The sequence below is a fragment of the Leptonychotes weddellii genome, chromosome 5 (assembly GCF_054177405.1).
Source record: "Leptonychotes weddellii isolate Sample4059 chromosome 5, ASM5417740v2, whole genome shotgun sequence".
In the NCBI taxonomy this organism is placed as follows: Eukaryota; Metazoa; Chordata; class Mammalia; order Carnivora; family Phocidae; genus Leptonychotes; species Leptonychotes weddellii.
In genome coordinates this window covers 3,562,511-3,584,401 of record NC_138373.1, presented here as the reverse complement: position 1 = coordinate 3,584,401, position 21,891 = coordinate 3,562,511, and the positions used below count along the sequence as shown (strand labels likewise).

At 63.4% G+C, this 21,891-nt stretch overlaps 2 protein-coding genes and 1 long non-coding RNA gene across 9 annotated transcripts in view; 1 reads left to right on the top strand and 2 right to left on the bottom strand.

Annotated features, from left to right (window-relative positions):
* The window catches only part of TNRC18 (trinucleotide repeat containing 18), an 88,357-nt gene extending 72,165 nt beyond the window's left edge, over positions 1–16,192 (top strand). For all 7 annotated transcript variants that reach the window (XM_081819029.1, XM_081819028.1, XM_081819025.1 and 4 more), the window contains 11 exons: positions 2,379–2,531; positions 2,879–3,020; positions 4,712–4,829; positions 5,233–5,308; positions 5,398–5,506; positions 7,958–8,074; positions 8,710–8,874; positions 9,260–10,599; positions 13,815–14,051; positions 14,151–14,225; positions 14,552–16,192. In XM_081819029.1, the coding sequence (XP_081675155.1) occupies positions 2,379–2,531; positions 2,879–3,020; positions 4,712–4,829; positions 5,233–5,308; positions 5,398–5,506; positions 7,958–8,074; positions 8,710–8,874; positions 9,260–10,599; positions 13,815–14,051; positions 14,151–14,225; positions 14,552–14,758 (2,739 nt within the window). In that variant the 3' untranslated portion in view covers positions 14,759–16,192. The remainder of the gene's footprint in view (positions 1–2,378; positions 2,532–2,878; positions 3,021–4,711; positions 4,830–5,232; positions 5,309–5,397; positions 5,507–7,957; positions 8,075–8,709; positions 8,875–9,259; positions 10,600–13,814; positions 14,052–14,150; positions 14,226–14,551) is intronic.
* LOC145721380 (uncharacterized) overlaps positions 1–21,891 on the bottom strand; it is a 229,223-nt gene that overhangs the window by 9,485 nt on the left and 197,847 nt on the right. The gene's annotated exons all lie outside the window — the stretch shown is intronic.
* The window catches only part of SLC29A4 (solute carrier family 29 member 4), an 11,439-nt gene continuing 6,997 nt past the window's right edge, over positions 17,450–21,891 (bottom strand). Inside the window, exons 8-12 of the mRNA XM_081819051.1 lie at positions 21,705–21,891; positions 20,951–21,089; positions 20,650–20,837; positions 19,505–19,745; positions 17,450–18,548 (exon numbers count right to left, since the gene is read on the bottom strand). The exon at positions 21,705–21,891 is cut by the window's right edge and continues 15 nt beyond it. Coding sequence (XP_081675177.1) covers positions 18,409–18,548; positions 19,505–19,745; positions 20,650–20,837; positions 20,951–21,089; positions 21,705–21,891 — 895 coding nt within the window. The 3' untranslated portion in view covers positions 17,450–18,408. The remainder of the gene's footprint in view (positions 18,549–19,504; positions 19,746–20,649; positions 20,838–20,950; positions 21,090–21,704) is intronic.

Genomic DNA, 21,891 nt, shown 5'->3' with positions numbered 1-21,891 from the left:
AAGCAGGCTTCCTGCTGAGCAGGGAGCCCGACGTGGGGCTCGATCCCAGGACCCTGGGATCATGACCCGAGCCGAAGGCAGCCGCTTAACGACTGAGCCACCCAGGCGCCCCAGTGGCTTGGTGTTTCTGGTGAGCGGCCCTCATCCCGGGGCTAGCTAGGGACTTACCCGTAGTCACCTCGTTAGGACAAAAGACGCTCCTATGATCCAGGAAATTCCAAGAGGCTTAGGAGCTCTGGGTCAGGAACCGGGGCAGAGACCGAGTATATATTTCTTACCATGTCCCCGTATCACGAGACCCTGTGAGGTAGGTTACTCATATAACTGGACTTTACAGGTGGCCTTGTCACCCTCCCAAGGTCACGGCTGCTAACGATCATCCAAGCTGAGCTTTGAACACCCCCCCGGGCCACACTGGCCCCTGGGCCCTTTGCCAAGATGCGGCACCCTGTGTCGGGGGGGAGGCAGGGGGCTCACCCAACCCCAGCCTTCTGACGACACAGTGAAAGACTAGAACAGAACAGGCTAATTGTCAACGAAAGGAGAAATCAGATACCCATGAAATCACCCCAGGAACAACCACTGTTCGTAGTTCTGTGAGATACACTTTCCGTGTCCTTTTTAGACTTCTACATTCCCATTTTCCATCAGCCTTATTTTACCTTTTTTTAAAGGATTTTTATTTATTTATTTACGGGGGGGGCGGGCAGAGAGAGAGAGAGAGAGAGAGAATCTCAAGCAAACTCCCCGCTGAGTACAGAGCCCAATGCAGGGCTTGAACTCAGGACTCTGAGATCATGACCTGAGCCAAAACCAAGAGTCGGATGCTCAACCAACTGAGTCTCCCAGGTGCCCCTGGAGTTCTTTTCTTATTTAAAAAACATAAGGTTCCCAGAAAGGGGCTTCTGGTCAATGGGAAAGAAACAGTTATTGGTAGTTGTCTGATTGGAACTGATTTGGAGGTTGCAGAAAAGGAAGAAAATACAAGTCCGTTCAGAACTTGTCTTTCTGTCCCCTGTGCACGATGGACGGATGAGCTATTTACAACAGATGTTTGGGGGAAAAGGCACAGAACCACATGACAGACGTTCCTTCAACCCCCAGGATGCCTTCTAATTTCAGAAATGTGAACAGGATGAAGGCATGCATCCGAAACGAGAAAATGTCTATCTCTTCCCCCTGCAAATGGCGATCCACACCGAATACCTTCTATCCCTGTACCATCATCTGCTTTGTCCCTTACGGTGCTTTGTGCTGTGGACGTGACTTCCGCTGTGGTCTTTTTTAACATTCGCCCGGGATTCTCTTTTTATGTTTCTTCCATTTCCCACATCCTCTGGTCCCTGGACTTGGTTGTTTTGTTTCAGGAATGTGTCTTTTAAAAAACATAAAGTGACCCTCACCCCCGCCCGCCCCTGCCGCCCGCCCATCACCCCTGGGTCATGCAGACCCGTAGCCTGAGCTTGCTTCTTACACCAAGTACCCCCACTTTGTTCTTCCCACTGCCGCCGCGGGCCTGAAAGCTTGTAACTGGATCTGTGATGCACCAGTGTTTCCCGAAGGTCCCAGGACGGCCAGGTTGTTGGTAGTGCTCTGCTCTGATGCACGAAGCCTGGTGGGGGCACTCTCGGCCCTCTGGGACCAGTTTCCACGCGCCACTGACAGGGACGGGGGACCGTCCCTGGGGGAGCTTGGAGCCGGGATGGGCGTGGCTCTCCCCTCACTGCTGGGGCGCCCCAGAGGCAGTCGGAGGGTTTTGCCTGCTCCTTCTGGAACATGCCTGAGGAACTGACCGGTACTGTCCTGTTTCTGTGGCATCACTTGGAAGATGCTGCCTGTGCATCCATCATTGGGGGGTGGTTATAAATGACCTGCGCCCCGCCCCCCAACACACACACACACACACACACACACACACACACACATAGCTGCGCGTGAGCAGCTGAAGCAAGGCGGTCTCTGTGTATCTCAGACATACTTGGGGGGGGCGTTGCGAAGCAGGACTTTTGGTAAATTCTCATCTGTGTTTAAAAAAAAAAAAAAAAGTACCATGTGTGCAAATGTGTCTGCATAGCCTGTGTGTTTGTATGGTTGTACGTGCTGGTGGAAAGTTCTGGAAGGATGTGCCGGGTAGCCGGTAGTGATTCTAGTTAGCGCTGTGTACTTGATAGGATGCACTGGAGAGGAAGTTGCGCCCATATGTACTTGGGTACTTTTTTTTCTTTTTACAAGTAGCAACATATAGTAGTAATAAAACAATTAAGATTAAGAACAAACATACATGCGGGAGGGGAGGGAGCTGTTCTGTTCCTCTCCCTGGAGGGCGAGTGGTGGGGGAGGGCGGCCTCTGATGGCTCCTCTGTTGCTTCCTCACCCAGAAGAAGAAGGGGAAGGAGGCCGGCTCAGGGGCTGCAGTGCCCCCGCCCCGTGTTGCCGCCCTGCCCCCCGAGGCCCGGGCTCCCCATACCAGCTCCCCGGCCACTGCCAAGAGGAGCAAGGCGAAGGCCAAAGGGAAGGAGGTGAAGAAGGAGGTAAGGCTCGCCGTGCCCAAGATCGAGGTCCCCGTGGGAACCCCAAGAAGGGGGTGAGCTGGTGTGCCTAGCGCCCGTGCCGTCTCGCCCCTGGCCAGGCTGTTTGTCCTCAGACCCACTGTGTGTCTCGATGTGCTGCCTCAGCACGTGCAGGCTTGGTCATCCGGCTTGCGGCCCCATTTTGCCCTCCCTCTGGCCTATGGGGTGAGGCCAGCTGGACCCCCGCTGCACATGTGGCAGGTGCCCCTGTGGCCTGACTGTGACCCCGGGTTTCCAGGGAGGGTCCTAAGCAGCAGGACTTGGCATGGTGCGTCCTAAGCCATTGGCCTGCTCTGCTCTGTCCCCAGAATCGGGGGAAGGGGGGAGCCGTGAGCAAGCTGATGGAGAGCATGGCTGCCGAGGAGGACTTCGAGCCCAACCAGGACTCGAGCTTCTCTGAGGATGAGCACCTGCCTCGCGGCGGGGCCGTGGAGCGGCCACTGACTCCGGGTAAGTACCCGCGATGCCGTCTTGGCTCTGGTTGGCAGCGTGGGGGTGCAGGGGCTGAGCCCCCAGGCAGTGAGTGCGTGCAGGGGCCTGGTGTCTGAGGTGAACCGGGAGAGGCCAGTTTGGCAAGCTGGTGGGGGGAGGAGGCAGATGGCCCAGTCTCGCGGGCCGTGGGCAGAGTCTGGTCTTTGCCCTCCTGAAAACAAGAAGCTGTCAGAGGTTGTAAGTGGAAGTCAGTGCGGTCAGAGAGGTTTGGAAAGTGCTCTCTGACTGCTTTGTCGAGGACAGATTGGGGGTCCCTGAGGGGGACAGGGAGTCCAGGTAGGAGGCCCCTGTGGGGATCCCGGCGAGCGATGGTGGTCTGCAGCGCCATGGGCAGCATGGTGGGAGGTGGGGTGGGTTTGGGCTTGTTGGGAGGGGGAGAGGGGCTGTGGGCTGGGTGGGCTGTGTGAGCAGATGAGAAGGGGTGCGGACGGGTGGTGGTAGGGGGGGCATGGATGGAGCAGGGGGCGATCCCGTGCCGTGCTTTGCTGGCTGGAGTCTGGGGTGCCTGGCCGACAGCCCCAGGAAGCGACACGTGCTTGGCACTTGGGCCCAGGGGTCTGGAGCTCGGAGGAGAGGCTGAGGACGTGATTGGGTGGGGCAGGTGCAGAGAAGAGGACGAGCAGAGCTGCGGAACGTCATCGCCTGGTCACGAGCGTGTCCTCCGCTGTTGCTGTGTAACAAACAGCCCCTCAGCGGTAGATGGCAGCAGGTGTCTGTGGCTCAGTTGTCTGCAGGGCAGCGGGATGGCTCGCGGGACTGCTCTGCTCCGTGGCCATGCTGCCAGAGGCCCGTGAGGGCAGGTGGGAGCTGACGAGGCCTCTTAAGGCCTAGGTTCAGAATCGGCACTTGATCCCTCCTCCCTCGTGCCATTGGCCAGAGAGTCACGTGGCCACACTCCGCGTCGAGGGGTGGGAAGTCCACACACCCACGGTGAGGCTGTGGCAGGGATGTGGGTGCAGGCGGCGATGGACATGCGGGCTGGCCCTTCTGTCCAGCCTGGTGAGCTGTCCGGGTTTCTCCAGCCTGGTCACAGCAGGGTGGGGCCGGGTTCAAGGTCCCGCGGGGCAGGAAGGGTGGGCCCAGGAGTCCAAAACAGTATGGCCGAGTCTGGCGGAGGAAAACTGAGGAGTGTCTGGATTTGGGGTGTCAGGAGCAGGCGACTTGAAAGCCAAGGGTGGAGGCAGCTTTGGAATGAGGACAGGCCGGGAGGTGGGGTGGGGGGCAGTGAGCGCGGACAGCCTCGCTGGGGAAGTTTGGCTAGGGGAGTTTGGCTTCCACCAGGACCAGTGGCATTCCAGGTGGAAAGTCCTGGAGGTTTGGCAGAAGGGGTAGCAGTGGGGGCCGATGACCTGGAGCCTCCTGCCCAGGCCTGAAGGGTGGTGGTCTTTGGGGTAGAGGATGGGCAGCACGTGCAGGCTGTCACCCCCGGTTCTTTCCCGCTTGGGATCTTTCTGGAGGCCTGGGTCAGGATGGGGGATGCTGCTCAGGGCCCCACTGTGTGTCCCTGCATGAGGCCTGTCTGGGCACATGGATGGATGTGTGCACACACATGGGCTGCAGGGGGGGGGAGGAGAGGTGGGGGGCAGGGAGGGCAGGTCTCCCGGCTGTCCCCTGGCTCCAGCCCTGCCTCATTGCCGATCCCCCTGCAGCTCCACGCTCCTGCATCATCGACAAGGACGAACTGAAGGACGGCCTGCGTGTGCTCATCCCCATGGACGACAAGCTGCTGTACGCCGGGCACGTGCAGACGGTGCACTCACCGGACATGTGAGTGGGGACCTGGGGGACTGGGCTGGGAGCAGCGCCGGGCTCAGGGCCCGAAGACCCTCAGCTGGTCCCGTGTCCAGGGTGCCAGTCGTCTGGGGGCAGGTGGCTTTGCTTCTCTGAGCTGGGTGAATGGCCCCGGGCGGGCAGTGCTCTCTGTGGGAGGGCTGGGGGGGCATGGTCAGCCCCCAGGATGTGCTGGCCTCTCTTGGACCCGCCACCCCTCGCTGTACAGGGGAGGAAACAGACCCGGAAGGGGAAAGACTTGCCCCGGGTTTATATAGGGCGTCAGCAAACCCCCAAGCTCCGACGTCACACCCGGGGGGCCAGGAGTTGAGGTCAGGGGTCCCTCTGGGGAGGTCCACAGGGTCTGTCCCCTCACCCCGTACATGCCGTGGCCTTGCAGATACCGTGTGGTGGTGGAGGGTGAACGCGGGAACCGGCCCCACATCTACTGTCTGGAGCAGCTGCTGCAGGAGGCGGTGAGGGGCTGGGGCGGTGGGGCCCCTGAGAGGATGGGGGCCGGGCCCGTCCCTCGTCCCCCCTGGCGCTCAATGCTTGGCTTTCCCAGATCAACGACGTGAGGCCGGCCTCCACCCGCTTCTTGCCGCAGGGGACCAGAATCGCGGCCTACTGGAGTCAGCAGTATCGCTGCCTGTATCCGGGCACCGTGGTCCGAGGTGAGGCGCCCCACGCCCTCCCCGGCAGCCCCCTCCTCTTGGCACATTCGGTCGAGCCCCAGCCCCGATGGCGCAGAAACGGTGGTGCCGGCTCGCGTAGCTGCAACTCACGGGGCCTCTGGGCCGGCCCGGTTCACGCGGTGGCCTCAGGCCGCTCCCGTCGGGCTGGCTTCACACCCGGTTCCTTGGGGGGCCGCTGTCTTACCAAATTCTGGCATTGGGGCAAGTCTCTCGATCCCCATCGAAGTCCTGGGGTGGAGCCTGCGTGGCCGGCTTGGGTCACGCGGATTTCATTGACTGCTGTGGGTCTCATCCCCGACACTTAACGAGCGAGGTCGGCTTTCTGATTGCACGTGTGGACCGGGAGAGGGGACGGTGGCCCCCCGGGAAAGTTGGGGTGCTGTTAGCAGAGTAAGAGATTGTGAGCTAGGCCGACGAAAATAACAGGAGCCCCATGGGCGCCTGGGTGGCTCAGTTGGTTGAGTGACTGCCTTCGGCTCAGGTCATGATCCTGGAGTCCCTGGATCGAGTCCCGCGTCGGGCTCCCTGCTCGGCGGGGAGTCTGCTTCTCCCTCTGCCTCTGCCTCTCTCTCTCTATCTCTCATGAATAAATAAATAAAATCTTTAAAAAAAAAAAAAATAACAGGAGCCCCAGAAGGTGCAGGTACAGGTTTCAGACAGACAGACACAGCAGATGCTCGAACAGCATCCCCCTTAGCTGTTGCAGACCCCACACTTCCAGGAGATGGGGATGTGGATGTTCATTACGTTACAAAAAACACCCGTCACCCCGACCAGCTGGCCCGTGCGGCGCACCCACGGCCACCCAGTGTCCATGTAGACGCAGAAGGTGGGAGCGGGGGTGCCGGGCAGGAGGGCCTCTGCCTGTGGTAACAGTTCATCGTGATCGGGAGCCCTGGAGCTTTCTGTCCCCCTGGACCACGATGGGGTCATCCTAGGGGCTCCCCCTGGTCATCCCTCTGAGAACTCCATCTCTCCGGCTCCTGGGCCACGCCCGTGTCTTTCTCTGCCTCATTCCCAGTGCTGCTACGGGCATTGAGCTGGGGAGACATTCTAGGTTGGAAATGATTTTCCGTCACCGCTTCAAAGTCACCGGTCTGTTGTTACCCGGCTTCCGAGGTTGTCTGAGAAGTTCGATGCCATGATTACAGTCAGGTCTTTGTAGACGTGCTTTTTCTCTCTGGAAACTGTTAGGATGTTCTCATTATTCCTAGAGCTGGAATTTCGTGTGTGTGTGTGTGTGTGTGTGTGTGTGTGTCTCCGTGTCCGTGTGTCTCCGTGTCCATGTGTGCGCACTGCTGGGGACTTGGGGCGGAGGCTCTGAAGCAAATGTCCCCTGTGCCTGGCGCCTGCCCTGACCCCCGTGGGCCGCCCGCGGCGCCTGTATCTTTTCTCCTGTCGGTTGTCTGTTTCTTCACCGTTTTGTTCTACCTCCCGGGAGGTTTCCTTGGCTAACCCTGTCCTTCTGGCCCTTCCATTCTCTTGAATTTTTGAAATTCCTACTGTCATGTAAGAAATTCCTAAGAGTTTTTTCTTATTCTCTGAATCTTTTTTTTCTTTCTTTCTTTTTCTTTTTTGAACGTTTGTGTCCTTGTTTTTATATTATTTTGTTTCATCTGCTGTTGCTTATATCTGTGTTACCTTTTATTAAACTTCTCGGAGAATGTACTGTTTCCATGTCGGGTCTCCCCAGCTCCCTTTCCTGAGTCCCCCTTCCTCCCTCTAAGGGGGTCCTGTGCACTTTCTTCAGCCTCCCCTGACCTCTCTGGTCCGCGTCTGCCTCTTCTGGGAGGCTGTCCTTTCGGCCCTGGTGGTCCCTAGGAAGCGGATTGGAAACCGTATGCGTGGGCAGGCGTGTTTTGTAGGGACCCCAGGTCCCAGCACCTGGGGTGCGCCTGCTGCCGGCAGACACACCACCCACGGCCCTGTCCTTGGGGTCCGGCCGGGCATCTGCGTGTGGGAGAGGGGTGGGGGTCACCACCCAGCTCTGCTGAACCCCAGGCCTACACCCTCAGCCTGTCCAGTGTTGGGGTCCCCTGACCCCTGCCTTCAGAGCTGCTGGGTGCCTCCTGGGCCTGAGCCTTGTGGGGCTCCCTTGTGAAAACCAGCCTCCCTCCAGGCCCCTGAGAGCAGATGGGTGTGAAACACCGTGCTCCCACCTGCCGCCAGCCCCTCGCCTGCTCCCTCTGTCCTTTAGGGTGCCCGCCCTTGCCTCTCCCCCTGTTGCTTGCGGGGGAGTCAGGATGCCGGAATGGGAGTGCTGGTGCTCCTGCTGGGACCGCATGCTCTGAAGCTCACATTCTGCCCCACTGTGTACCTGCCCTTGCACATGTCAAGCCCAGTGCTGCTTACCGGCTGGTTTCGGCTCGCCTTGTGCCCCTCCGAGAATGGGGTCCATTGGCCTCCCTGACTCTGCCCCTTTGCCAACAGGCTTGCTCGGTCTTGAGGATGACGGGGACCTGATCACTGTGGAGTTCGATGACGGGGACACGGGGAGGATCCCTCTCTCCCACATCCGCCTTCTGCCTCCTGACTATAAGATCCAGTGTGAGTGCCAGCCCTGTTGCCCGGGGGGCGGGGGATGACCCCCACGTCCACACCTGGCTCCCCTGTGAGCCCGGCTCTGGGCGCTGGCCACCGTTTGGACCATTTACACCCATGGGATGGCAATGGCAGGAACCGTGGCTGGGGCTCCCAGAGTGGGCGTCAGGGAGGGGCTCCCGGGGCTCCCCAGGCCTGTGTCAAGGCTGGTCAGTCACCATTACTGAATGTTCCATGCTCCCCATGTCCACGAGACCACTGAATTCCTGCCTCGGTCCTGCGTGTAACACGAAGCTTGGGTTCCAGGAGGGGAGTGACTTCCAGGGTCCCACGACTAGAGGCAGGACTGCCTGACTTCTGGGGCTCAGTGGTTGGGCATTCTCCAGGTGGAAGGGGGGATCTTGGCTCAGCCCCACCCAGTGCGTTCATTCGAGGAGCCCGCATGGAGCTTATTGTGCGTGCACACACCTGAGTGCCCCCCTGCAGATGGGGCTGCCCTCCCCAACTGTGCAGCCCCTGCAGGCAGGCCAAGTGGGGTCAGCGATGGGGTTATCCAGCCCCCGCCCGCCGTCACAGAGGATGCTCGGGCCGCCTGGAGAGCAGAGACCCGGGCCTGAGCCACCATCTGTCCTGCTCTGCAGGTGCGGAGCCATCCCCAGCCCTCCTGGTGCCAAGTGCCAAGCGCCGCAGCCGGAAGACCAGCAAAGACACCGGGGACAGCAAAGATGGGGGCACGCCAGGGTCTGAGGAGCCCAGCTCTAAGGCACGAGGGCGTGGGCGGAAACCCAGCACCAAAGCCAAGAGTGGTATGTTGGCCCCCGCTCGGCCGAGGCACAAGGGCAGGTGTGGGAATGGCTGGGGACGGGCTGCACACCTCTGTGGGGACTTGGTCGCAGGGCCACTTGGACCATGTGACAGACTGGGAAACCGAGGCTCTGGGAGGCACGTTGGTCTGTCGGGGGCAGAGCAGAGGTTTAGCCAGGGGGTTCACTCCAGCATTCAGGGACAAGTGCTAGGAGCCGAGATGGCCGGGGAACCACGTTGGGGTCACCACCTATATGATGACAGTGACTTGAGAGCCCAGAGTGGGTGCTGCTCAGGAACGGGCAGGGCCAGGCTGGAAACAGGGCTTTCTGGCTTGGGAAGGCCCTGGCCCTGGCCTCACCGAAGCTTTTTCCTTCTCTCTTCTAGATAGAGCCGCTGTCCTGGAGGAGGGGGGCCCAACAGAGGAGGTCCCCAGTACCCCGTTGGCCCTGGAGCCGATCAGCACCCCGAGTTCCAAGAAGAGCCCCCCAGAACCCATGGACAAGCGGGCCAAAGCCCCCAAGGCTCGGCCAGCGCCCCCACAGCCCAGCCCGGCGCCGTCCACCTTCACCAGCTGCCCGGCTCCTGAGCCCTTTGGCGAGCTGCCGGCCCCCGCCGCGGTCCTGGCCCCCGCCCCCCTTGTCACCATGCCCATCACCATGCCTGCCACCCGGCCCAAGCCCAAGAAGGCCCGGGCTGCCGAAGAGGCGGCCCCCAAGGGCCCCCGGAGGCCTGGGGAAGAGGCTGAGCTGCTCGTCAAGCTGGACCACGAGGGCGTGACGTCGCCCAAAAGCAAGAAGGCCAAAGAGGCCCTGCTTCTGCGGGAGGACCCGGGGGCTGGGGGCTGGCAGGAGCCCAAGGGCCTCCTGGGCCTGGGCAGCTACCCCCCGGCAGCGGGCGGCGGCGGCGGTGAGCCCAAGGCCGCCCGGCCCAAGGCCGCGGATGGCGACCTGGCCCAGGAGCCCGGGGGCGGGCTCGAGTTCGAGGACTCGGGCAACCCGAAGAGCCCGGACAAGGGCCAGGCGGAGCAGGACGGGGCCGAGGAGTCGGAGAGCAGTGGCAGCAGCAGTGAGAGCGGTGGCAGCAGCAGCAGCTCCGAGACCGAGGGGGAGGAGGAGGGCCAGGGCGGCGGCCGGAACTGCAGCGCCTCCAGCTCCAGGGCGTCCTCGTCCTCGTCCTCCTCATCCTCGTCGTCCTCCTCGTCTTCCTCGTCCTCGTCCTCCTCGTCCTCGTCCTCCTCGTCCTCGTCCTCCTCGTCCTCCTCGTCCTCCTCCTCGTCGTCCTCGTCCTCCTCCTCGTCCTCCTCGTCCTCCTCCTCGTCCTCCTCGTCCTCCTCCTCGTCCTCTTCCACCACCGACGATTCTTCCTGCAGCTCCGACGAGGAGGCCGCGCCCGCCCCCGCGGCCGGCCCCTCCGCCCCGCCGGCCCTCCCGAGCAAGGCGCCCAAGCCGGCGGGCAAGGCTCGCTCCGCGGCCCACTCCCCGGGCAAGAAGGCGCCGGCGCCCCCGCCCCAGGCGCCCCCGCCGCAGCCCCCGCAGCCTCTGCCGCCCAAGGCTCAGGCCGGGGCCGGGGCCAAGAGCCGGCCCAAGAAGAGAGAGGGCGTCCACCTGCCCACCACCAAGGAGCTGGCCAAGCGGCAGCGCCTGCCGTCCGTGGAGAACCGGCCCAAGATCGCCGCCTTCCTGCCTGCCCGGCAGCTCTGGAAGTGGTTCGGCAAGCCCACCCAGGTAGCCGAGGGTGGGGGTCTGCCCCTGCGTGCCCGTCCTTCCATCCCGCCCACCTGCCCAGCCCCCGCACCAGGAGGGTGGGGGTGAGCCGTGTGGGGCGATCCCACGTTATCCTCGTGGCCCCCGAGTCTCGGAGCGAGGACACCCTCTCTGCTGGGTCCGAAGCCGCGTCCTCCCCAGAGCAGTGCGGCCTGTGGTCTTGGGCCCAGACCCGCCCCCTGTGGAACACGGGCCAAAAAGCAGGCAGGGACGGCCCCCGGGGCGGGCGTCCAGTTCCCAGGCAGAGGGGCTCTCAAAACCCCACAGCCTGACTCTGTGCTGTCGCCTCGCGGCAGAACGTCCCTCGGCCTCGGGGTGACCGTGGCGGCGACCCCAGCAGGAGGCGCTGCTTTCCGCATGTTTGCCGGCAGAGGTCCGAGGCTGGACCAGCTCCCCACGCACCCACAGTGGAGCGAAGGGAGAACAATCTGGTTGCGCAGGTCTAGGGTCAGTCGGCCAGTCCTGTAGCAGAGGGTGATTCTCCAGAAAGAGCCCTCCCGGCCTACCCTGTGCCCTGTGCACACATGGATGTGCACCACACACGCACACAGGCCCCCGAGAAACTTCCGTGTGCAGGGGGGAACAGCCCCCAGGGTCACCAGTCCGTCCCGTGCCCCTGGACAGGAAGACTGGCTGCTTGTCCGGAGGTACAGCTCGACAGCTTTGTCCGCAGCGCCCGTCCCCCCAGTCCCAGGCGGTCTGTACCCCTCCCCCCTCCGGTGCCAGTTCCTGCCAGGGCAGGAATAGGGACTTGGGGGTTGACAGCGCTGAGCTGGTGGGGTCTGACAATGCACCTCCTGAGACCTTGGGAAGCTGCTGGGGGTTTATGTCGTGTCCGCTCCCTGAGGTATGTTAACAAGGCCAGAAAAGTGGGGGAGAGGTTCGGAATCGAGACCCCAGCTTGGGGGCTTCTGCCCTAGCAGTGGCTCTTGGGGGCCCCCTGTGCCAGTGCCTCTGGAGGGCTCTCCAGAAGGCGTGCGGAGCAGGGAGTCGGGGAGCGCGCAGCACCCCGCCCCCTCTCAGCTCCTGCTCTCCCCACGGCTTCCCTGCTTTGGAGGCACTAACTTGAACCTGGGGCAGATAATCTGCTTTTCTGACCCCGCGGAGCCTAAGTTGTCTGACTTTCAGCCCACGGGGGTTGCTGGCTCCTGGATGAGAAAGCCTCTTCTGGCAAGGCCACTGCTGGGGACAGCAAATTTGAGCATGTAGGATCTTCCCTGACAAGCTGCACTCAGACCTTCTCCACCAGGCCTCCTGGAGCTCTGGTCCCAGCAGGTGCTTCTGAGCTGAAGATGGGCACATCCTTGCTGTCTCCCCTCCACCGGGATTGGCTCCTGCCCTGTGTTAGCATCAGGGCCCTCACTGCTGCAGTGGACAGAGCCCAGGGCCAGACTTATTGGCCACTTTAACAGAAAAGTCCAGGGGGGTGCAGCTTCAGGTACGGCTGGATCCAGGGGTTTGGAAAGCTGTCTTCAGACCCACTGGTGGGTCCGTGCTCCAGGCTTCAGTTGCTCCTTCCTGCTTTCGCACTGGTCTCCTTCCCTCTTGGCAGCAAGCAGCCCTGGTAGCTTCCAGCTCGTGTTCTACCCACTCAGAAGTGACAGGAGGGAGGAAGGATCTTTTTGCAAGGGGTTCACGCTGAAGTTGGTAGAATGTCTTTGGCTTGGGTGCCGAGCCCACCTCTGAGCCGTCACCATGCCGGGAGGAGGACCGGCAGTCCAGATTGGCCAGGCCAAGCCCGGTGCTCGCTGCAGGGGTGACATTGGCCCCACTGGGGAGCCACGTGGATTGAGGAGCAAGGGGAGTAGCCCCAGAATGCCAGAAACGTAACGGCTGTCAAAGAGGGGTTGGTGGAGAAATCATAGCCGTCCACCTCAGCTTGAATTCATCTTCAGCCTTGAGCTGAAAAGAATTTGAGCAGTTTGTAGAACGTGCAGGCGATCAGTGACAAGGACATCAAAGTCTGTCCCCATGGGGGGTCTGAGGAATTAAAAGTAGAAAAAGAGGCTCCTGGAGAAGGTTGAAACGAGCATGTAGGTCTCCCCTGTTTAGGCGAACTGGCTCGGAGTCACCTGGCTGAGTGAGTTTTAGATCTTAGTTTGAGGAGATCGCGCACCGCTTCCATGGGAGGGCTGAGCTTTGCTGAAGTCTGGTCTCTCGGGGAGTTGCCCCCAGAGCTGCCTGGGGCTGTGGTGGGTTTTGGGGTTTTGGTGTGTTCCCTCCTTGGACCTGTTTGTCTGTCCCCGTGCCAGCCCAGGAAGTGTTTGTTGAGTGACTAAGAAAAACCCAGCATGCCCTGGGCCCGGCAGATGTGGGCCTCGTGCTGGATCCTGCGGGCCGACCTTAGTCAGGGGCTTCCCCTGGGGGTTGACATGGTCCCAGGGACAGCCCTCGGCCCATGGCCCCCACTCCCTCGACCCCGGTCAGGCCACCTGGGCAGCTGACTCCCCGCCGCACGCTGCCTGTGGGGGTGTAAGAACGAGGCTGCACAGCCAATGACCTGTGGCCCCAGGGGATGTGGAATGGCTGTGTGACAGCCGTGGGGGGTGGAGCCCTGTGCTCTGTCCAGAGGCAAAGCTGGGAGCCTGCGCTGTTCCCCCACTGGACCTCACTGTCCCTGTCTGGAAGTCGGGGGTCAGGAGGGGGCTGCTGGGCCGGGCCATGCGAGCCTCGTGGACAGCAGGTGCGAGGTCTGCGGGCCCTCCCAGGGGGTCCCGTGCCAGCACCGCTTCGGGACAGGGAATGGAAGTCCCTCTTTTTTTTTTTTTTAAAAGATTTTATTTATTTATTTGAGAGAGAGAGAATGAGAGACAGAGAGCACGAGAGGGAAGAGGGTCAGAGGGAGAAGCAGACCCCCTGCTAAGCAGGGAGCCCGATGCGGGACTCGATCCCGGGACTCCAGGATCATGACCTGAGCCGAAGGCAGTTGCTTAACCAACTGAGCCACCCAGGCGCCCGGAAGTCCCTCTTATTTGTGGGTCCTTCGTGTCAGTCGGACACCATGTGGGCAAAGAGATGAAGAAGGCTCCCCAGCTGGAGCGGGCAGGGGGTCTGCTCCCTCCCAGCCCGCCCCTTGCAGACCCCCAGAGCTCGGGGATCAGGCTGCAGGCGGCAGGGCTGGCCTGGGCTGGCCTGGGGCCCCCTGACACCCCCCTCCCCCGCTCCGTGTCCCACAGCGCCGCGGCATGAAGGGCAAGGCCCGCAAGCTCTTCTACAAGGCCATCGTGCGCGGCAAGGAGATGATCCGCATCGGGGACTGCGCCGTGTTCCTGTCGGCCGGCCGCCCCAACCTGCCCTACATCGGCCGCATCCAGAGCATGTGGGAGTCGTGGGGCAGCAACATGGTGGTCCGCGTCAAGTGGTTCTACCACCCCGAGGAGACCAGCCCGGGCAAGCGCCTCCACGAGGGCCAGGTGAGGCCGGGTGGCCAGAGGTTGAGGCCGGGGTGCCTGGTTCTGGGGTCGGGTGGGGCCGTGCCAGGCTCACCAACCCCCCGTCTGTCCCACACACAGCACTGGGACCAGAAGTCCGGCCGCAGCCTGCCCGCGGCCCTGCGGGCCTCCAGCCAGAGGAAGGACTTCATGGAGGTAGGGGCACGGGGTGGAGGCTGGGCCTCTCAAGCCCTCTGCACACAGTTTGGGGGTTGGGGGAAGCTGGGCTCCAGTGGCGTCCGGCCCCCTGACCCCAGCCCCGTGTCTGGCTCTGATCTGCTGTCCGCCGTGCTTTGGGGTCCTTAGCCTGAGGGTCTCTCTGTCTTGGTCTGTGTGTCTGGCTCGGGATCTCTCGGTCTCTCCGTCGCCGGTGTGGGGGTGGAGAGCTCTTTCTCTGCCCTCAGGGCTTTCCCTGGTCCTTCTGGTCCGGGGGGTGCTCCCTGTCTCCCGCCCGCCCTGACGCCCGCCTGCCGTGCCCGCAGCGCGCCCTCTACCAGTCCTCCCACGTGGACGAGAACGACGTGCAGACCGTGTCGCACAAGTGCCTGGTGGTGGGCCTGGAGCAGTACGAGCAGATGCTCAAGACCAAGAAGTACCAGGACAGCGAGGGTCTGTACTACCTCGCGGGCACCTACGAGCCCACCACGGGCATGATCTTCTCCACCGACGGCGTGCCTGTGCTCTGCTGAGCGCCCAGCGCCCTGCCGGCCGCCTCGCGCCCCGAGGGCCAGCGGGGGCCCCTCGCCATCACTGCCACGTCTCGGGGGCCACGTGCGTTGGTTGTGTGCATGCAAGTGTGCCCTTGGACGCCCTGGCGTGCGTGTGTACACGTGTGCGCCTGTATGCATGCACCGGCGTGCACGCGTGTGCACACGTGCCCAGCCCCCTCCAAACCCCCGGTGCCCCTCCAGACGGGGCTCCTCTCAGCTATCAGGGTATGGCTCTGCTGGGCCCCCCTCCGGGGCCTCCCCTCCAGCACCTTGTAAGCACTTGGCCGGGCTGGGCCCCCAGGACCCAGGCGCCTCCAGGCCGAGGCCGAGGCCCACCGGGGATTCAGTGGGGAGGGGGTTCCCGAGGAACCAAACTGACACTCGCTCGGGGGTTCCCGCTGCTTGAGGGCCCTCCCCGGGGCTCCTAGTGCCCGAGCCCCCTCAGCACGGAGCCCACCCCAAGCCTCCCGCCATGAGACGGGGCGGGGTGGCCGGATGGATGCCCCCCAGCCTCACCGACCAGGCCAGGCCTGCTCTGGGCACCAGCCGGGGGCCCGGCCTCTGCGCTCTCAGGACGGCCTGGACTCGGGCGCGAGAGCCAGGTGAGGGTGGAGCCCGGCAGCCTCGGCCAGGTGCCAGGCAGGGGGGCTGCGGGCCCTGAGGCCCCAGGGAGGGCCCACCCCTCCCGGTCCGGCCCCTACACTACACACAACCCCAATGGTGCTGAAGTCCTTGACCCGCCATGCCCGGCCCTCCCGCCCAGGCCTCGGCCCGCCCAGAGGCAGCGGCCGTTCTTATAACCTGTATAGTTTTATTGTACCAAGAGACTCTTCCCCGCCCCTGTATCATATGCCTTTAAATGGAGTCAACTTTTTAATTATATATATAAAGATAAATATATATAAATATATATAAATATAAACTTTTTAAAACTGTGAAAAAATAGCTATGAAATTATAAAAAAAAGCGAACACATTCTGACGTGCAGAATATTTTTTATTTCCTATTAGATTGTGAGTGTCTAGCACCCAGCTTCACGGGCCCCCCTCGTCCCGAGCACACCCCGCCCCCCCGCCCCCCCCGGCCCAGGTGTACTGTACTCACCCCCAGAACGGAGAAGCAGTTAGGGAGAGCAGAGGCTGAGGAGGGGGACAGGGGGCCGGCCGGGCGCAGTGGCCCCGCTCCCCCGGCTCGGCCCCGAGAGCACTTACCAGCCCCCGCGCCTTCCAGGGGGGACGGAGGCCTCGTCCAGACAATCTTAAGGGAAGGAAAAGCCAGACTTTGGTTTTGTTTTTTGGGGGAATTACTGTTTTCCTTTTTTTTTTTTAAGTTTCTTTTGGAATTTTGTTTGTTGGCGAATTCTGTGTGATTTTTTCATAAAAAAAGAAAAGAGAAAAAGCTATAATCGGAGAACTGCCGTTGTCTGGAGTGGTTCATTTCGAGGGCTGGGGCAGGGGGTGCGTGGTGCTGGCCAGCGGCTGGGGGGGCCAGGAGCGGGGCGCCGCTGCGGGGCTGTTTACACCCAGGTTAATGTGCATGAAGGGAAATGAAGAGTTCCTCAGTGGCCCTGGCCACGTCCCCAGGGGCCAACAACCAGAAGCGGCCAGTGGTTACTGTGTTGGGTGGCTGAGATACGGGATGTGTCCCCCCAGGGCCGGACGCGTTCTTGACCCGTGCGAGGCTGCAGGGCTTGCACCCCGTCTCCCCCTTGAAAATGCAGAGATCGGCACTCCCAGCCTGCCCACATCTGAAGACCACAAGAACAGGGCCAGTGCCGGTGGTCTGAGCGGGTCCTGGGCTGGTGTGGCGACGCAGGGCTGGGGGGAGGCTGGGCCCTGACCCCTGGTGCCGCCGCCCCCCTCCTGCCCTGAGGTCAGCTCTCAGGCTGACCCCACAGGTACCTGCCCAGCGACCCGCCAGGGGAAGGACCCTGATGGGCCTCCTGTTTCAGAGAAATCGAGTCACACGACAGCCGGCGGCCACTCCCACACGCAGGAGCAGTGCATGGCGCCACCTGGTGGCCCCTGTGGTATCGCCTCAAAGTCTTGGCTCCCAGGGCTGCCAGGGCACCCACCTGGGGGCCTGGGGGTGATGCCTGCCCAGTGGGTCCCGGTGGGCGGGCCCCCGAGGCCACAGGCCCGGAACACAGCCCCTCTGATGGCCAGCCCCCCCTCCCCAACCCTTCTCCAAGGGACCCACGTCAGAGTGGACCAACACCCCTGCTTGGGGAAACAAAGGCACCAAACCGTACAGGAAGTTGTTCATATCACACGAATCAACAGCACAGCCGGGACTCGAACCCAGAACCCTCACCCTCAGGTCCTGGCTCCGTCCCTGCGGGCAGGGGGCAAGCTCCGTCCCCTCTTTGTCTTCCCGTTCAAACGGATGGGATGCAGCCCTTTTCCCTGACCTGAGGGCCAAAGGAGCACCAAGGTGCCCTTCACACCCCTGATGCTTCCAGCTCCCACGCCCAGCTCGCCCCCTACCAGGTTCACGGACACCCTCCCGCTACCGGACTGGTTCACCCCTGCCCACCCCCTAGGAACTTCAGGCCACTTTGCAGATGAAAGACTGAGGTCCCAGCCATGTGGGTGGCCCCACCCCACCAGGGCCCCTTCCCCCACCACCAGGGAGCGAGGTGGCGGGGGCAGCCCCCACCCACACAGACGCTACTTGGAGGCAGCAGCTGGGCAGTTCTCTGCCTTCATCTTTTAATGGCCAGTGCGGTACAATTAGTGGACAGACGGGGGGGGGGGGACAGGACACGGAGGGGTGGGGTGGTTACAGGTGTGCCATGGGTGTGGGAGGGCAGGCTGTCCTTCCCCTGGAAACGCCTGTCTTTGGCAAGATGCTGCAGAACCCCCTCAGTTCGAGGGTCCCGGCTGGGGAGGGACCCTGCACCCCTCCCTCCTCGCAGGGACTCACGTCCCTCCTTGGGCCTCAATGGATGAGGATCAAGGTCTCAGTCAAGCGGTGACTTCAGCTAGGGTGTGTCCCCTTGTGGTACCACAGGCAGATGGAGGAGCCAGAGACGTGGACAGGGGTCCCTGGGCAGGTGCAGACCCCCAGGCCTGTGGTGTCAGGTGGGTGCCTGGGTACTTGGGGGGGTCTCGGTGTGGGGTGGGGGCACCCAGGCCGGCGCCGAAGCTATGGTCGTAGACCACGGTCTGAGGCCATTCAGACCCCGGGCTACGGTTCCTTCGTGGCAAGTGCATTTGTTTGGGAGAATCAGTGTTTAAGAACCTGGGGAGGGGAGAGGCTCGCTCCTTGAGGACCTCTTATGTCCGTGAGGAGGGCTCCCTGGTGGAGGAGGGCTCCCTGGTGGAGGAGGGCTCCCTGGTGGAGGAGGGCTGGGGTCGGGGGCCACGGATGGGGGTGGTCCTCTCCTGGCCGGGGAGGGCTGTGACCCTGGGGGCCACCGCACACAGGGGGTGAAGGGCAGGCACGGGACAGAACGGGGAGCACAGTGCTGGGCGGCCCCGGGTGGCCGACGGCTCAGCAGAACCCTGGGGCCAGAGTGACAGGAGGCGTGACTGGCACGAGGAGGCGGCCGGGGCCCCACAGGCACTGCAGGCAGGGGCGGGGGGGGGCCTCGGGCCTCGGGGGGCAGGGGGGTGCCCGGGCCTGGTTCAGAGGCCAGCGGGGAAGGAGGAGTTGGTGGAGGTGTGGAAACAGCTGCTGGGGGCGTCCCGGGTGAGGCTGTAGGTGCAGTAGGCCACGGCGGAGCCCAGCGTCAGCCCCGTCATGTAGGACACGGTCATGGTGTTCCCTGCGGGCGACACTGGACCTGAGGCGGCAGGCAGGGCAGGGCAAGGCAGCGGGGGGCGCTCAGAGGACCACCCTGGCGGCATTGACACCGGGCCGGAGTCCCCGCCGCGGCTCTTCGGGCATGGAGCAGTGACCACGGCCCGCCCCCCAGGGAGGCGGCCATCCAGGGACCGTTACGCCCGCGGTGAACTCATGGGGTGCCCCAGGCCTTGCCTGCTTCTCTGTCTCCAGCCCCCCATCTCCACATGCTTCCTTGTCATGGACAATCCGGGACGTCTAAGGGCTTCTTGAACCGCTGTGCCCAGAACACACTCCAGGGCCCCATCCCCCAACCCCCCTCCCATCTCAGTGGACAGCGATCTCGGGACAGCCCCAACCCGGGGACTCCTTCTCGACCCCCGATCCCTGTCTCACACCCGGTCTCTCAATCCACCCGCCGGCCCTGTGGGCTCTACCATCAAACAAACATTCGGGTCCTGCCCCTCCTCGGGCCTCCCACCCCTACCCTGGCACCCGCCCCCCCCACCGCGGGCTCTGCCGTGGGCTTTCGCGAGGGCTATTCCCTTGCATTGCCCCTGGGCTGGCTCCCTCACCACTTCCTCTAGGTCTCTGCTAGAAGGCACCTCCTCGGGGAGGCCTTCCCAGACTGTCCCGTTTACATTGCAAACTCCCCATCCCGACGACCCCATCCCATTTCTCTGCTTGGTTTTTCTCCGTCATACTTACCACCACTCAATGCGCTACACGACCCCACAAGCGCAGGGACCATTGCCCCATGCCCCTGGCGCCTAGAACAGGGCCTGGCACGCAGTCGGGGCTCACCGAGCAGTTGTGGGATGCATGAGGGAATAAGGGAATGTGCCGCCCCTGTGAGCTCCCTGAGGCGGACTTGACTCTGCAACCCAGACGCACCTGTTGGCTACGTGGCAGTGGTTTTTGTGGGCCTCCGGGCCTTACCTGCCAGCTCGCGTTGCTTGGGGCTCACTTTGCCCGCCGCCAGGATCATGGGCACGCTGCCGAAGTAGCCGTTGCTGATGCCCATGAGCAGAGAGAAGACGCAGGGCCAGGCCGGGTGGCGCAGGGCGGGCGTGCCACTGGGGTAGACGCACAGGATGAAGAGGGGGATGAAGACCACCCGCAGGCAGGAGCAGGCCAGCAGGTGGGTGCCCCGCCAGTCCATGGGGAGAGCCGCCAGGATCTGCGGGGAGCCGGGCGCGTTGGCTCCCCGTCTCTCCCGAGCCCACTGCCCCTCCAGTCCCTACTGCAGCCCCCTGTCCCCAGACGCTCCCAGCTCCGGGTGTGTCCCTGTCCTTTGTCAGCCTTGACCAGTAAATCCACCAAATCCCTGTGACAGCAACACACGGTCCTTGCTGCGTGCCTGGCGTCCATCTGAACACGGCACGGGACCCCCCCACCCCCACCCCGTTCAATCCTTACCACACCCTCCCAGGATGGGCTCCTGACCCTGCTTGAGAAATGAGGCCCTCGAGGCTGCGAGGGTCAGGTTCACCTGCAACAGTTCTTGAAGCAGGAAGTAGCAGGATTGGGGGTCGAGCCCACTAACTAAGCCTTGCTCCCTCGTGAACCAGACTTGTTTCCCAGACCGCTCTGCTGTGTGACCTCGGGCAGAGGGCTTTCCCTCTCTGAGCCTCACATTCTTCGTTCACCTGAAGAAGGCCCATGTCAGGCCTGCCCCAGAGACGGCGGCCTGGATCTTACTCCAGCCGGAACTCCTGACCCTGTGCTTGTAGCCCAGGGCACTCTGCCCACGTTCTCCTGGCCCCTTTGAGGTGCCTGCTCCCTGGGAGTACCCCCTGTGCTGTCTATGGAGACCTGCCCCAGAGGCCCGTTAGCTCCAGGGCACAGACACGAGGAGGATGCTGGCGCCAGCCCTGTGGGAACGGCCCACAGTTGGGAGCTGCCCTGCAGGGTCGCTGGGGCCGCCCGCGGGGGGATGGCGCCGTGGCTCGGCTGCCCCCCTCCCCGCTGGTGTCCTCAGCTCAGGGCCTGCCCCTCCCCACGCCCCTCCCCAGGGCTCCCGAAGGGCCCGCCCCCGCGGTGCCCCGTCTTCCCCCAGGGGCCGGGAGGGGCTGCAGGCCTGCCTTGCCCACGAAGTCGGAGAGGTTGAACACGGCCATGATGAGGATGGGCAGCCACTCGCCCAGGACGCAGTGGCGGACCTCGGACTCGAGACCCGGGAACAGGCACAGTGTGATGAAGTAGGTCACGGCGATGGAGAGCATGTCGGCCCAGATGGCGCGGGCCACGGCATAGCGGTGCAGCAACAGGGCTGTGGGCGGAGGGCCAGGGCTCAGGGGTCAGCGCCCGCGTGGGCCCCCGGGGCAGGGGTGCCACCCGCAATGCCCAGAGGACCGCCCTGCCCGCCGCATCCCCCGCCCCCACCTCTGAAGGAGGGCCAGCTCCGCGTCACTCTCGGCTGAGGCACATCAAAGCGCGTGTAGGCGCCCCCACCGCCGGTCACCTCGTGGGCCGGGCTGTCCTTCGGGGACCCGCCGTCGGCCAGGCCTGGGCCTTGGTGCTCCTGGAGGGAAGACGGGGCGGTCGGGTGTGGGTGGGGAGGGGCCCTCCAGGCTCCCTGCCCGCCCTCCCATCCCCCACGGCCCCTCAAACACAGAGCTCCCTCCAGCCCCCGAGCCTTTGCACTTGCTTTTCCCTGGACCCTTCACATCTCCCGACCACTCGGGTCAGGTTTCCGCCCAGAGGCCGCTTCTTGGGGAACCTCCCTGACCACTGAGGGGCCCTGTCCCCACTGCAGGCCTTGTCCCAGCACTGTGACACGGCAGGGCCCTGGGCGGCCCCTCTGGGAGGACTTCGCTGCTGAGGACACCGAGGGGCGCAGGGGGCTCCTCCCGCCCGGCGCCCCGGGGTCATCCCTCAGGCTCCAGGGGCCGCCCCACCCGCCGCCACGCTGTCCCTCCGGGGCCGTGCAGCCCTGCTGCCACCAGAGGGCGCCCCGCCCCCCAGGATGGCTCTGGCCGGCCCGCAGGGCCTCAAGCCGCACGCGCGCGGAGTTAAGAGCCTGGGGCCACAGGTGGAAGGGGGCCCGCGGGAAGGAGCCCCAGACCACAGCGTGACGGAGGCCACGGCCGGAGGAGCCGGGCCGGGACCTGGCAGGGGCAGCGCGCGGCAGACTCACAAAGTGGATGTCGCCCGCGGCGACGTCGTGGTGCACACGGTAGCCGGCTCTGCAGCCCGGACGGTTGTCGCGGGGCCGCGTGGTGTGCGAGAGCACGAAACGGCTGCGGCGCACCAGCAGGTGCAGCAGGAAGCAGAGCAGCTCCAGGCCCGCGGACACCAGGAAGAAGATGAGCGTGCTGGCCCGC